Source organism: Harpia harpyja, chromosome 16, assembly GCF_026419915.1.
Source record: "Harpia harpyja isolate bHarHar1 chromosome 16, bHarHar1 primary haplotype, whole genome shotgun sequence".
Taxonomy (NCBI): domain Eukaryota; kingdom Metazoa; phylum Chordata; class Aves; order Accipitriformes; family Accipitridae; genus Harpia; species Harpia harpyja.
The window spans coordinates 16,769,759-16,784,157 of NC_068955.1; the positions used below are offsets into that span (position 1 = coordinate 16,769,759).

The following is a 14,399-nucleotide window of genomic DNA, read 5'->3' on the forward strand; positions in this document are numbered from 1 at the left end:
TCTGTTCCCATTCCCTGAGCTGCTGCTTGTGTTTCCTTTACCTTAGTAACCACAGCAGGCATGCACAAACACCTACAATGTGCTGCCAGAGACATCTCATGTTTAGGAGCGGAGGCGTGAGGAGCAGCATTTCTGGCTGAGAAAACACTGTGCTATTGATGCTCCAAAGGCAGGGAGGTCAGGAGAAGAAACACTGAATGCAGCTTTTTCCTCAAATAAAACGGGAGATCAAATAGCACAAATCCGTGCAGTTGCAGAAGGAGGTCTGTGCTCCATGGCTCAGAAGCAGCAGGACCCTGCTGACACAGTTCAGGGCACTCTCATTTTCACCTCTTAAGCCCCTGATCCAGGCCTAAGAGACCTGCACCACTGGCAACACTGACAATCTCACAATTGCCTCCAGCAGATAACAGGTCCCTTGGACATGAAGATAGACGAACCCAATTCAGATCAGCTTAACTAAAACTTTTATGATCTATGAACACCGTATGAATTAGTCGAGTCTGAGTTTTGCTCTGAACACAGCACACTGACTTCAAACACTGCCCATTACAGATTACAGGAACGGCCTCTCCCTACACATATCCCAGATTCCAAACCACAACGCCATATTGGACACGGACCCATTTTTCCCCTGCTGTAGCCCAGAAAGCACCTTGCTAAATACCTAACCCAGCAATGGAAACTGAACCACCTGTACTGTACAAGCCTCCCTCCCACCCGTCTGATGAATCAGTGTTGCAATAAAGCACATGGAAATTAAATTAAGTACCATGAAAAGATTACAGCAGTAAATACGCCTTTCAGTTACATTCACGTAGCACCATGATTAAATCATTCCTTAGGTTCACGTTGTCCACTTCAGACCAAAACAGGCTGCGGGCAGGACTAAGGCCTGCATTTTTTTCCCTTGAATCAGAGAATTGCCATCCCTATCTTGATCAATAGTGGCATAAACTAAACCCTGGCACTGAACCAGACTCCTTTGCTGTCCCCATGCCTTTTGGCCCAGCTCAGCCATCACCCTCCTCACCAGGCTGGGGCGAGCGTACTCTCAGGGTCACCTATGATCCCACCATGAGTTGCCCTGCAGAGAACACCCATTCTTCACTTTCAGCAAGAAAACTTACCACACGCAGAGGGGAAGCTGCCGCAAACCGTGACTTGAGACTTATCTCCCTCCCTCCCCACTCACACCTCTTTGGAAACTTGCTGCCAAGGAAGAAAGGTGGCAGCTGGGACACATCCAATGCAGCGGCTGCTCTCTGCTGTACAGACATTGCTGAATACTACTATCTTCTGCATCAGTGCAAAAAGAGGGAAGGAATATTTTGACAACAAAGATACTGCTGCAGCTGGATGAAGTGAAGAGGTGACTGCACAGCTTAAAGAAGTTTCCTCCTCACTTATGTTAAACAATTGTTTCACACTACAGCACTTTAGGTATGCATGGCACTTGAAAAACATGGTTTCTGATCCAGCAGACAGTTGTATGTGCTTATATATTTATTTCTCCAGGAATGCTGCCTTGCTGTACTTAGTGCAAGCTAAAAGCATTTCCAAACTCGGGTCTACCTGGTTTTTAGATAGCAATGCAAATGGCCTCTAGTATGGTATCTGTACAAGTGCCTATAAGAAAGGTAATACTACCATCACTTACACATAGCCAATTAGTATCAGTGCAGACAGCCCCCTTACTATTTCCTCACCATCCTGGAAGAAGTATGTTAAAAATGGGTTCCATTGACCAGATATGCCCACACATCTAAAGAAACGATGTCACCTTGACAGCCTGCAATCCCCCATGCCATGCCAGCCACACACCGGGCCGTCCAGCCCTGCCATGCACAGATGCTGGGGGGGGGGACAGGACACAACGACGGACACGACACCCCACAGCTCCCACCACCAAACCCCAAACTGCAACAGGCACACACAGAAACAGCAAAACACCCTTGCTACGCACAGCCTGGGCACAAAGCATGGGCAGAGCAGGGTTACCTTCCCAGAGCTGCCAACGCTCAGCCTCTAACTGGAATCGCCTCGCTCATAAGACGACTCGGGGGTACCACGTTATGGTTAAAAACAGGCAGCCTGGCTGTGCGGGGGACAGGAAGAAGGACTGGCTTGGGGGGGGGGGGTGGATTTATTGGGGTAATGCGGGGGGGGGGGGGGAGATATTTGCTTTTAGAGGGTATTTTTGGAAGGATGGCTTTTGGGGGTACGGCGGGCGGGGGGAAGTGGCTTTTTAGGGGTGAAGGGCTTGGAGACAGCCGACCCCCAGGCTGGAGAAGGGGGGAGCCCGGCGCGTCTTACCTGGTCGGGGCGGCCGAGCCCCCCGCGCGGCGCCGCCGCCTTCAGCACGCCGCGCCCGGCCGCCGCCGCCGCGCCGCCCGCATCGCCGCCGCCAGGACACGCGTGGGATGGGGTGGAGCGGACACGCGTGGGCCCCGCGGAGCCTCTCCTCCCGCGGCACGGAAAGCGCGGAGCGGCGGGCCGCGGCCGGACAGCTGCTCGGGGGGAGGCAGCGGCGGCAGGAAATACCAAAAGACTGATCCAACCACGCTAGGGAGGGAGGGAGGGAGGGAGGGAGGGAAGAGAGGGGGGAATAGAGGAAAAAATAGAAGGGGGAGGAAAAAAAAAGGGAGAAAAAAAAGAAAGGAAACGTGCAAAATCCGGGCGGGATCGGCGCGGAGCGGGGGCGGTGTGCTCGGCTCTCCGCGCCGCGCCGGGGCCCGCCGCAGCGCCCCCGGGACCGCCCCGGCTGGGGCTCGGCTCGGTTTGGTTTGTGATCCCCCCCCCCCCCCCCCCCCGGAGTTTGTTTCTTTCTTCTCCTCGACACAGGGAGAGGCTGAACCCAAGGCAGAGTAAATAAAGCAAAAAATCCAACCCCAACCGCCTAAACAAAAATCATGCAGACACCCCCCCCCAAGCAAGCAACTAGCCTTCCTTGGGGTTCACTGATGCCATTGCCATGTGCAAGGTAATGGAGAAAAGTCAACCTGGGGAAGTTGCCACGCTGAAGCCCTCCAGCTGCAGGAGCACTTTGTCTCAGCATCCAGCCATATGCCTCCTCCGACACCGTGACTCAAAGGCACCCGTGCAATATGCAGCCCTGACAAGCAGCCGGGCACGCTCCCAGCTTCGCCTGTGCGTCCAGAGAGAAAAATCAATCCCATGGCAAGCACAGACCCCTAAGCTCCTCCAGACGAGGAGGACAGTCCAATCATCGCATCCCTGGCCACAGCCTGCCTGCCCCTTGGGGGAGGCATGACTTTACAGGCAGTACAGTATCTGGTAAAACATCACGAGCAGAAAACAACCCAGCCACATGCATTTAACTGCTGCTTCCTCTTCCCTCTACCCTGCAGGTCCCACAGTTCAGTGCTGGACCAAGAGCAGGAAGCTAAGAGGGACTTCATGCCTCCTTCATTGCCATGGGAAAAGGTAATGCCGAAAGTCCACCCAGACTCAGAGTAGCAGAGCTAAAAGGCACACAAACTTTCTGAAACCAAAATCACATGAGAGGATAATGTGACCAACATGCACGTCTGACTTTGATCACCAAGTCTGAATCACCCACGTACAGCTGAGCCCTTGGTGCAAAATCGAGCATGGAGCTCAGACTCATGCTTCTGAAACCAGAAGTGTTAAACCAGACGCCTGAAGTGCTCTGCTATCCCACCCTTCACAAAAAAAGCTAGATCCTTTTTCTCTTTAGTGTGTGCAGCCCCTATACCAAGACAAAGACCAACCAGCTCTGATGTTCCCCATGCTACCCAGGAAGCCAGCTTTCAACTCTAAAGGGCAACAACTCATTAATTGAAAAGGTCTCCCAGATCCAAGAGAAAAATCCTGAATTCATTCAAAGCTGCAAGCTCAGCTTGGACCAGGACATAATTTCTCTCACTCACTGCCTCCAGCCAGCTACAGCCCATCCACGCACTACAAGGCTTCACCCTGCATCGCTTATATCCAGGCACCTAACCTTAGCCAGTAGAGGTAGCTGATTTTCTTCTAATGAGCTTGGTGGGACATAGAGCAATATGCACTATACCTAGCTAGGAGTACAGCATGGTACTGGAGAGAAAATTCACCATCTATTTTTGCTCTTTCCTAGAAGTTCTAGTACAAAACAGGACTATAAACAGATCCCACAGCCTAAGCCATCCCTACTATTCAAGAGCCACAATAGTCCTTCTTTAACCATTAAATAAGCCCCTGAATCACTTGCATAGGCAAGTAGTTATTAAACTCACCTGTATTTGTAGTGATTTCTGCCATCATCTGCAAGGTGTGGAGACTTGTCATGATTCCAGCTGCCTTCAAGTCGGTTGGGATTTTGACTTAATCCTCACCAAAATTTTACCACTACAGCAAGCCTGTACTGTGCAATGGGGCAGGACACTGCATGGAGATGCCAGAACAAACATGAGCCAAGGCCTGTCGTCACCCTGGCTCAGGGCACTGCCAGGCAGAGCCGCTGTGTTGAAGGCAGAAACAACTTAGCCTGGCTCATAGCGTATCTCCCTGCTGCGTCCTGCCCCATCTGCTCCAGGCCACACCAGGCTTCTCTCTGTGCCCTCCACTCCCTTCACCCTTCTGCTTTTAGGGTTGACTCACTCAAATGCAGCCAGGTAGTTTGCCAGCACCTTGCCTGGTTCAAATGGCTTTTTCCCTAAACGATATAGGCTTGACGTTGATCCTGCTGTCTGTGTCCAGATTGGCTTTGTCCAGCTGTGGCAACAGAAGTGGCTCCTTGGCTACTTTGGTACAGAGATCTAGGGTTTCTAGCAGCCCTACACAAGTCACAGTGGGTCTCAGAGTCCACTTCCCAAGGACTTCTGTTTTAAAAGTTTTTAAAACCCTTTTAAGAGTGTTTTGGCTAAAGTTTTCCACTAAACTATTTTCTTCTTGGGCAATCATTCCATGATTATTAATATTTTGTCTGTTCACTGCCACATCACCACACAGAGCTCATTTGATAAAAAAAAGAGCATCCACAAACAGCCTTGTCATAACAGTTACAGACCCTGATAAAGAATAATATGTTTTCCTGTGTCCTCTAGGATAGCACATATGACATTAGTGATGTGGATACACAGAGCAAAAGGCTTGCCAGTTAAAATGTCAATATTTTGTAAGTAAAACTGGACCATCAGAGAAAATTTACATCAGACTGATGCTTTGCATCATGTAGCCATGGCATTTCTGATGTGGTCCAGGGAGCACTGAAATTGGATTTGCTGTGTCTTCAGACCTTGCACCAGATGATAGGTTCTCTGACTCTCAGTTAGACAAGAGCAACATCCATCACTTCCCTGTCTGTCTGTCAAAGTCAGGACCTGAGCCAGTTCTCCCCCTTATAAATCCCCTACAGAAAAGTGAGTAAACTGAACCATGCAAACACTTAATATTTTTAAAGACTATTTTCCACAGCCCTCTAGTGTCTGTTCTGTTAACAGGCATTCAGCAGACAACACATTTGCTCGGGCTCTGCGGGTTATGATTACCTTGCCTGCACCATCTGCAGGTCCTGCAGATATACCTGAGCTGCCTGTAAAACCCTAACGAGGTAGCTGTGGAGTACAAACCTCATGACCTAACCCTGCATTTGGGGTGAGGTTTGCTGTGTGCACCAGCTTCTGTCCTACCACTATCTGAGCTCCCTAGCTTAAAGCTAATTCATCAGTGTCCCCAGATATGGCATATCCCTTTGACAAAAGCTGACGGATGTACCTGGCGGTTAGGGCTGAGGTCCCTTTTGTCTTCCACTCTCCTTTGCAAGAAACCAGCCTTCCTTTTAGGGGGTCTGCAGCTGTGATATTTTCTTTGGGCATTTGCCAGTGTTTGCAACACTTACCTTTCTCACCACAGCAATGTAACTCTGTCCTAAGAGGGCTTGTAAACTGGTGTGAACTCTATCATAAGCAAGGGTAACAAAAACAGCAAAGCACAATAAGCTGTAATTGTAGTGCTGGGAGAGTGAAGTCAGAGGGATTCAGTTGTGTTACCCCAGTCCTTACAATCCAATAATGCAACCCAGAGAGCTTAATAGTCAGGGCACTTAAAAACAGTATCTAATATCTTTTTATGACAACCCTAGGAGATGTGCAAGAACACAGTACCAGTGCTGTTTAGAAATTGTGATAAAGGCAGACAGGGAGGTGAGCTGCAGCAACAGACAGATCACTCAGTTATTTCAAGTCAGCAGTCTGCTGTTTACTCTAGGAAATTATTGCGGCACTTTCCCCTGCATCTTCCTTTTTGTATCCTTCACCTTTTGCTAACTGCTGAGCTCCTCTTCTCTCCAACAGAGATCAGACCCCACCTATGTGAAATGCAAATACATACTCATTTTGCAGTGTCCACAAGACTTGAATTTTATGCTTTCCTATATCTCACAACATATCTACAATAGTTCTACAAGCTCCTGTTTATGACTAGAAAGTTTATTAAACACCATAAAAGCCATCAGATATATTTATTGGCCTCTATTAAAGTGGAAATTGAGAGGAACAATCATATTCCTATCATTGTAATTAGTACAATGTCTCTACAGCCATAACCACATTAATCAGACATCATATGAATGGTTGTTAGCATTGCAAGATACTTGCCCTTAAGCTCATGGCACATAGTGAGACAAGAAGCAGGAAGCTTTAAAAGAAATAAGTTAAAAAAGAAGTTATTAAACACAGGTCTTTATCATTAGCCATAAGCTTCAACACAGGTGTATACAATTAATGATAAGAAAGAGATCACTTTTACCCACATGCATTTTCCAGTGCAAAGTTCCTTAGCAAAAATATTTAATGCTATAGCTGGTGTTTCATGTTAATAAATAGTAGTCAGTCTGTTTAGAGCTCTGAAAAGTAAGTCCACAGCTAAACATGTTTGCTCATTTTACATTTTTAAAATCAAGAGCTGCTGCTAAACCAGGTTCCTAATTGCAAGGTTGCTAGAACAGGTCTCTGGGGAGGTTAGTTAGAAAAAAAACCACAAACGTCTCCCTAGGAGCCACTGGAGATTGGAGTCCTCTTGTGGCAAAAGACAGAGGAAAATTTTCAGCAACTGATGACTGGTGAAAGTTGGGGATCTACACAGGAGGCTGCACGGTGAGTAACAGATACAGTGAGTATCAGCTCTGCAAAGAGTATCACATCACATTGCAGAGCATAAAAGCAGCAGCATGAAGGCTTCACAGCTGGCAGTGGGCAAGCATCAAAAGGAGCAGAATGCCACTGTGTTTTGATACTTCAGACGGCGCTTCTGCTTACTTTAGCAGCTCCTGTCTGTTAGTGTGTGTTCCCTGCTGAGATGATGTTTCTGGTTGGGTTTTTTTCCTCTGTTAGCAGAGGTAATCTTTCATGAGTGTTTTGCTAGCGAGAACTTTTCTCCTGGCTAATATATTCACCATACAGTAACACAGGCCAGCTCCTGTCCTTCTTCTTGTCAGTCTGCTGCTGAGATGGGGAGATAACACAGTTCTAAGATCTTGTTTAGAACCTGCTGCTCTGTATTTCATCTCCTTTTCTGCTGTGTTGTTTTCTACCTGCAATAGTCCCTACGGACTGCTTTGAATTCAGCTTAGGAGACATTTTGTGTGAATGATGGATGTTGATCATGTGAGCGCCATGCTCCCTGTCTGGAGCAGTACTACAGAAGATGGGGTAAGTAAACAATCTGAGGGTCTTTCTTTACCCACATGTTGTGGTCAGAAGATTTTCAAATGCCTGGGTTTGGGCTTTGTGTTACAGTAAAGAGGTTATCTGGCTAGGAATTTCACCCAGTGGGCTAAGCCTCCAAAGGGCTCACGAGCCACTCTGATGGCCCTGTAAGAAGGGGTTTGAGCTTTCAGGAAAGATACTCCAGCAATAGATGCAGCAGAGGCTTCAGAGGCCATTTCGAAGACCTGCCAGTAACAAGATAAAAGATGACACATGTTCTCACCTGCTTCGTTTTCTCTATAGGACCTGTCATATGCTTGGGTGGTGGTCTGCTTTCTATAACCTTAACCCCAAGGGTGTTTTTCAGGAGTCTAAACACAGTGTCATTTCAACTACTTCTACCCAGATCTCATCCCAGAGAGGTCTTTCATGATCTCAGATATCTTATATTAAACAAGACTTCTTGAGCAGATATCACCTTGCCTACCCTGCACCCTCGCTAACATAAACTTCTGTTTCAAGGGGGCTCACCCTCAGGAGTCCTAGATTTAGGTCTGTGCTGGGAGCTAAGACTGTTCTTCCACACACCTTGGTCTTGCTACAGCTGGAGTCAAATGAGGTTTAGCTGTGACTACCCAAGGTCCTAATTTCTTATTGCTTATCTGAAGGCTGTTCACATCAAGCACCATGAGCCTATTTTGTTTTCCTCTAAGTGTCTAAGATAACAAATTAAGCTGAATGCTGCCATTATGGCTTTGGCGTGAAAAATAGATCAAAGAGTTTGGTTGCCATTGATTTGCTCCTGCAGGCCTGGCTAGTGACTAACTGCAAGTCTCCTCTCAGATGGCAGCCCAACACACTGAGCTGATCTGGTGAGCAAGGTTCCCTCTGCAGCTAGCAGCAGGCTGGAAAGCAGCCGAGATATCCATGATCTGACAAATTGTCCAGTGAAATCTGGGCTAGATTTCAAAGCGCTTGAGAAGACATGACATGAAACCAATTTGCTATTCAAAAACATTCCAATAGCCCTTGTTCTTGGTCATATTTCAAGCTAATTGCAAAGCAAGCTAGCTGTTATGAAGCCTTGAAGGATAAAACTAAAACATAAATGTATATGCAAATATATGCATACATGCATACAAATATATATGTAAATGAACTTTTTGCATAGCTGGATAAGATTGGAACATCCACATCAGTATGGATAGCTGACATGTTTCTGAATGATCACAGGTTTCCTCAACAGCTAATGGGAAATGTCCATATGAAGTCAAACTTTATAAACAGCCAGGTTTTTTTAGTTTATTTTTCTTCCTGCCCCAGATAAACTTTGGAACAAATGCCAACAAGTTTAATCAGTCTGGACTGAGTGCTGTTGTCATACAGGAAACATTACAGTGAGAAGAAACATAAACACATATCTCTCTAGAAAGGGTTTGATTATCAAACTCATAGATACAGACAGAGATCTTTGTATAGGCTGGTACCAATCTCTCTACACATATCTATTTATTTATTGACTGATTGATACTCTGTCCATAGACAGATCTGGATCTAGGCAGGCAGAAAGTCACAACTTAGTTCTGCTTTGTTCATGACTTCATTCTCTCCAGAGAGGGGCATTTTGACTTACAGATGACTGAATCTAGCTCCTGACACCCAACGTATGCTATTGATCTGGAGGTCAGGCCAGAGAGTCACAAATCTGATCTATTAGTAGCTTAGTAATAACACTATATCATATTCCCAAGCTTGCAGCTGCTTCCAAACATTACAGGATGTTTTTGTTCTCACACTTGACCCTTTTTATTTTGCCTGACTCTTGACTCACTCTTGCAGCCAGCTCATCTCTGATAAATTATGGAACCTCTCACAGCTTCTTTCTTGCTCTGGTCTCTGAAATCCATCTTCTGTCTCTATTCGTGATCAAGCAAAAAAGTCTCCTTGACTGTTGCAATTCATTTTAAGGATTCTTTCTTATTGCTGATGCCTCCTGTAAACAGGACACCTGCACGTGCCACAGGGGCTTGAAAGAGATCAGGAAGAGAAAGTACAATAATATTTTCTGCTACTGCTGAAGGGCAGCTGGCTTACTAGTTTGTCTGCTCAGAGGGATGCCAGTATTTTGTCCTCCTTTTGCTTCAAGCAGGGAGACTGTCCAATGTTCCTGTCACAAATTACAACTGTAGAAGTAAAACACAAAAGAGGGAAGCCTGGAAGAAAAAATCTGTTTCCCCAGAACAGACCTAACACTATCAAAGATGATACTCTGACTTACAGCCCAAAAGAGCAACACACAAATGTTTGTTCCAGAGCAAAACGTCCATCTCTTTTATGCCATAGAGGACCTGATTTGATCTGTCACTGATTAGATCTGTGCTATTGAAGTCCGAACACAAAGGTAGTCTCACAGAGGATGGCTGGATTTAGCTACTATTTGAGTTTTGAAATAGTGGAATAATAGCTTGGGAAATATGATGGTGACCACAGAAAAGTGTAGATATTTGCTCCATCGTTTTGCAAATAAAATTATTAATGTCCCAGCTGTTTTCAGCCCCGATGAACTTTATTGTTCCACTGCCATATATTATGTCTCCTGATTCTCTCATACAGTAAAATCAGACTTGCTGCGGTGTGTGGCTTTCTCATGCTGTTGCTACGCTAGCAAGCAGGAGCAGATCTGGAGGGTGAAGAAATTGATAGTGAGGATGCAACATCCACACTATTTGCATTTCAGAGAGCTGGCTTTGGACTAGCTTTAGTCTGCTCCCATCAAGTCAGCATCTGTCAGCAGCTACAGTGAATGAGGTACGCTCCTAAAGTACATATTCCCATGCTGTTTCACTGGAAGGGTGTCCAGGTGCATGTACTCTGAGACTGCTCTGGGTATGAATCAAAGAGCAGTAAACAAAGACGATCTGGAGATTTACCTCAAAACCACATTGCTGATCTGTCTGAAAAAAAGAGAGTGACACATCTGAGATATAAGCAGGCTGCTGACTGAAGAAAGAGATACGGGTGGAAAAAAATACTGCTGAATGCAGAGACAGATTTTAGGATAACATGTCACCTTATCTGCTGACTGTTAATAGCTCCTTGGGTTTGTACAAGCCCTGGAGAACATTGCTTAGCCCTTCTATCATAGGCTCCCTCTATTACTACGTGGCAGTGAGGGTTGGGCTACTCATCCGCACTTTACACCTAGGGTCTGTGCAGCTAGCGGGGCAGCTAGCCCACATGAGGCACTGCTGGAAGCGGAACCCACAGCTGGAGCACTGCAGCCCCATATTCCACCCAGACCTCCACTGGGTGCAAGCCAAAGGCTGCTTTCTTCAATCCACCACTATCATATGGTGTTTTTACGCTACTGTTTTGAAGATGAACCATGTTAAATGTAGGAGCCAGCCACTTTGAACTCTCACAGTAAAGATACAGGCATTAAAAGTAAGACCAACTTCTAAGAACAGATGTCTTTCTAAAACGTCAGTCAGTGAAAAACATACCATAGTTTTGAACAACAAATGCTATCTGTGGTTACATAGACCTAGAAATATATGAATGTGTTAGGTTAAAGTGTTATTATTCATATTTATATTTGTATGACTACAGGACTAGAGGAGTAATGTTCATCAGGCATATTTGAATGAAACCAGAGTTCAAGACCATCAATGATCTCTTACTACCCAGAACAAGAGATCCTCTGGGACTCCATGACATGCATTTAATCCTTGTCGTGCTTCCCATCAGGTCCTTGGGTACAAAGGAGAGAGTAGAATAAAGAGAAGAATAAAATATTCTCTTTAGCTGATCTCAGGGGGAGTCAAATAATTGCATTTGAGCATGGAGAGCTAACTTTGTAGTACTTTGCAAAAGTACCTTGAGTAACCCTTAGCAAAATAGTTTTTTTTTAAAAGCAGAGCAGAATCCAGATGAAGCTTCCTGGGTGTGGGGTCATATTAAAACCTTAAAATTCAGCTTATTTTCATGAGTGCTGTGCCAAGCATCTTAGCCAGCTTGTGGTTCTGCAGCAAAACTCTATGCTCCCCACAACTCTGTCAAAATTTCCAGTGAAACCAGATGAAATTCAGGAGTTCTGGACTCAGTCAGGAAGCTCATAGGAGACCAGTATTAGCAGCAGCACGGATACAAGGCTATGCTGGTTAAAGCCAGAGTGAAGTCCAGCATATAGATTGGTTTTGAAAAATTCCACTTGCCAGTGGTGGGAAATTCTTTTCACCAGGCAGCAAAAACATAATGGACTAGATCTAGAATGGAGCAATGCCATTTGATGTGAGCTGCAGGTTTGGAGATCATTATATATTCTTTTTCTTTACCTGAGAAGATTGCTCTGAGGTTGGGTCACTGGATTATGTTGAATGGGTTGGTAAATTTTAGGGATATTCGAGGAAAACTGTTTTCTCTTCTTCTCTCAAATACGTGTCTTAGAAACCTGCTTATACATGTACACACAGTTTCTCCCTGAACAGATGTTACTTTTCACAAAATTAATCTGTGATGAATACTAAATAGTTTCAAAAAGCCTACTCTGTGAGCTGGTACAAAGCATAGAGCCCAAAGGAAAGAAAGGAGAGTCTGGTGAGGAAAAAATTGTCCTTTTCAGACCAGGTCCCAGTTCTGGCCTCTGCTACTGAATGCCTCTCCGAACCTTTTACCCGCTCACAGTTCCCCATCTGCAGGGTGGAGCCTTTCCCACAGACTTTGTTTACTTACATTTTAAACTCTTGTCGTAAATGGATGTCTTACCTACCATGTCTAGAACTGCAATTACTCCTATTCTGATATAAATAACATTTTATTTCAGTTCAGTATTGCACTTTATCACTTGTAGAGAGAAACAGTCACTGACTTGTTCTCCTCTATTGCTTTCCTGTGGGTTCATTAGATTTTCCCTTAAAAAACACAAAAAATACCAATGAGTTTTTAGAATGGAAGCTATTATTTTCCAAAACTAAAAGGACCTGCAAAGAAGAAAAGTTACCTTTAGAGAAGAGACAAATCAGTCACAGACGGTGTCTCTATTTCTGTCTTTAGGCTGTTGCCTGCCTAGAAAAAAAACTAATAAAGGTCTTTCTATGCCTTTTTTATAAGAGAGCCAGTAAGATATACCCTAAATAACATAACCCCAAAAGCATAAGGCCACAAACTGGCAATAACTTCTCTTCCCCTCTCCTCTCTTTTTTCTAACAGAAAGAAAAGCTTGCTTGGTATGGGAGCAGTATGCTTGGTAGAGGGAGACTGCGGGTGGAAACGTAGGAGAACACTGTCTGGGGAGGGAGCAGACTCTCAATTCTTACTCAAAGCACAGGTAAATGGCATCTGCTCCAGAAAACACATAGGATTTGATGTCTGGCAGTTGCTTGGCAGACTCTCAGCTCACTCGTAAAAGAAAATTCTGTTCTGTTCAAATGGGAAGGGACCTTTCTAAACACAAAATGAATATAAATAGATACCTGCGAGCTTGTCTATGCAGATTTTTTTCCCTGGTTATACTGGTCTAATTAAATGGCTCATGTTAGACCAGGGTGGACATTCTGATTTTAGGTGAAGAATGGATTTTGTCAGGATAGCTTAAAGAATTAATGCAGCAATATAAAGTAAAAAGGGCAGGCCTTGATTTTAGACACAAAGTGTCCTCCTGGGAACTACTGCTGGTTTAATGACAGAGGTTGAAAGTCTCTCCCTTTCCCTTTCTATTATAACTACCCCATGTTGATAAGCCAAGTTTGAAAAGAGACTGAACTGATGGCTCTGCTGCATGATATTCACCTTCGCTTGAAGGGATGCCAACTCAGCTGACAAGTATTGTAACTGTAATGCCAGTAAACATTAACTATTTCACTTCTCAACAAAGCACACAAGGAAATCAAAGGTCCAAAGGACGTAGGCCTGTGGAAATGCTTCCCAGAATACAGAGCTTGGCTGCTGGTATCCATGAAACCAATATATTTAAGTCTACCTACAGTGAAACTGCAAGGAAGTTGGGGGGAGGGCACCAAATGAAGTCATTTTTCTGGAAGAGGTTAGAAGTAGGCTCAGCTTTCAAATGCTAGAGAAATAATACTCTTGTTAATATGGTTCTCTTGTTCTGAGAGAGACACCCCTCTTAGGCTCTGGAAACAGGGCACTTCCAGTGCGCACCCCCCCCCCCCCCAAGGTGTAGCACTGACCTGATGGGTGGGCAAGGGTTGTTAGGGTGTTTTTCATGAGCTGCAATGGCTTTCTTCAGGGACTTCTAGAGCTTAAGATGCTAAGAACAGTTTATCTCGAAGTATGACAAGGGGGAGGAGTGATAAAGGAAACAAGGGCAGGTAGTCTGCTGATTTCATTGCACTGCACAGAAATTACACCTTGACAAACTCAGTTAACTGTCTGTGGATGAAAAAAGAGGTTTTAAAACTACAGAAGTAGGTAGTATTGACTGCTCTGGATGAATTATATTCTGTGGGTTTGGAGGAATTCTCTGAGAAGCCTTCTCTGAAAGTTTCAGAGAATAATTACTGCCAGTTTTCTAAGCATCTCATGACGTAAGAAGCAAAGATGGAAATCACCTCTACAAAAGGGCATACATACAAAACACATACCACCAGCTAGGTTTTAATATAGCTGTCTTCCACCTCCAGTTTTCCAGAGCCACCACAACACCCAACAGGTTTTCCAGTGCAGAGAAGGTACCTGGTACGCATAAATCCTCAGAAAACGGAGCAAATT

The 14,399-nt window shown here is 45.1% G+C and overlaps 1 protein-coding gene across 3 annotated transcripts in view; it reads right to left on the minus strand.

Annotated features, from left to right (window-relative positions):
• The window catches only part of OSBPL5 (oxysterol binding protein like 5), a 190,262-nt gene that overhangs the window by 148,626 nt on the left and 27,237 nt on the right, over positions 1-14,399 (minus strand). The window contains exon 1 of one of the 3 annotated variants that reach the window (XM_052811125.1): positions 3,003-3,401. The exons of 1 other annotated variant lie outside the window; for it this stretch is intronic. In XM_052811125.1, coding sequence (XP_052667085.1) covers positions 3,003-3,179 — 177 coding nt within the window. In that variant the 5' untranslated portion in view covers positions 3,180-3,401. Of the gene's footprint in view, positions 1-2,316; positions 2,545-3,002; positions 3,402-14,399 lie in introns of those variants that run through there. One more of the 3 variants, XM_052811124.1, reaches the window with a different exon arrangement.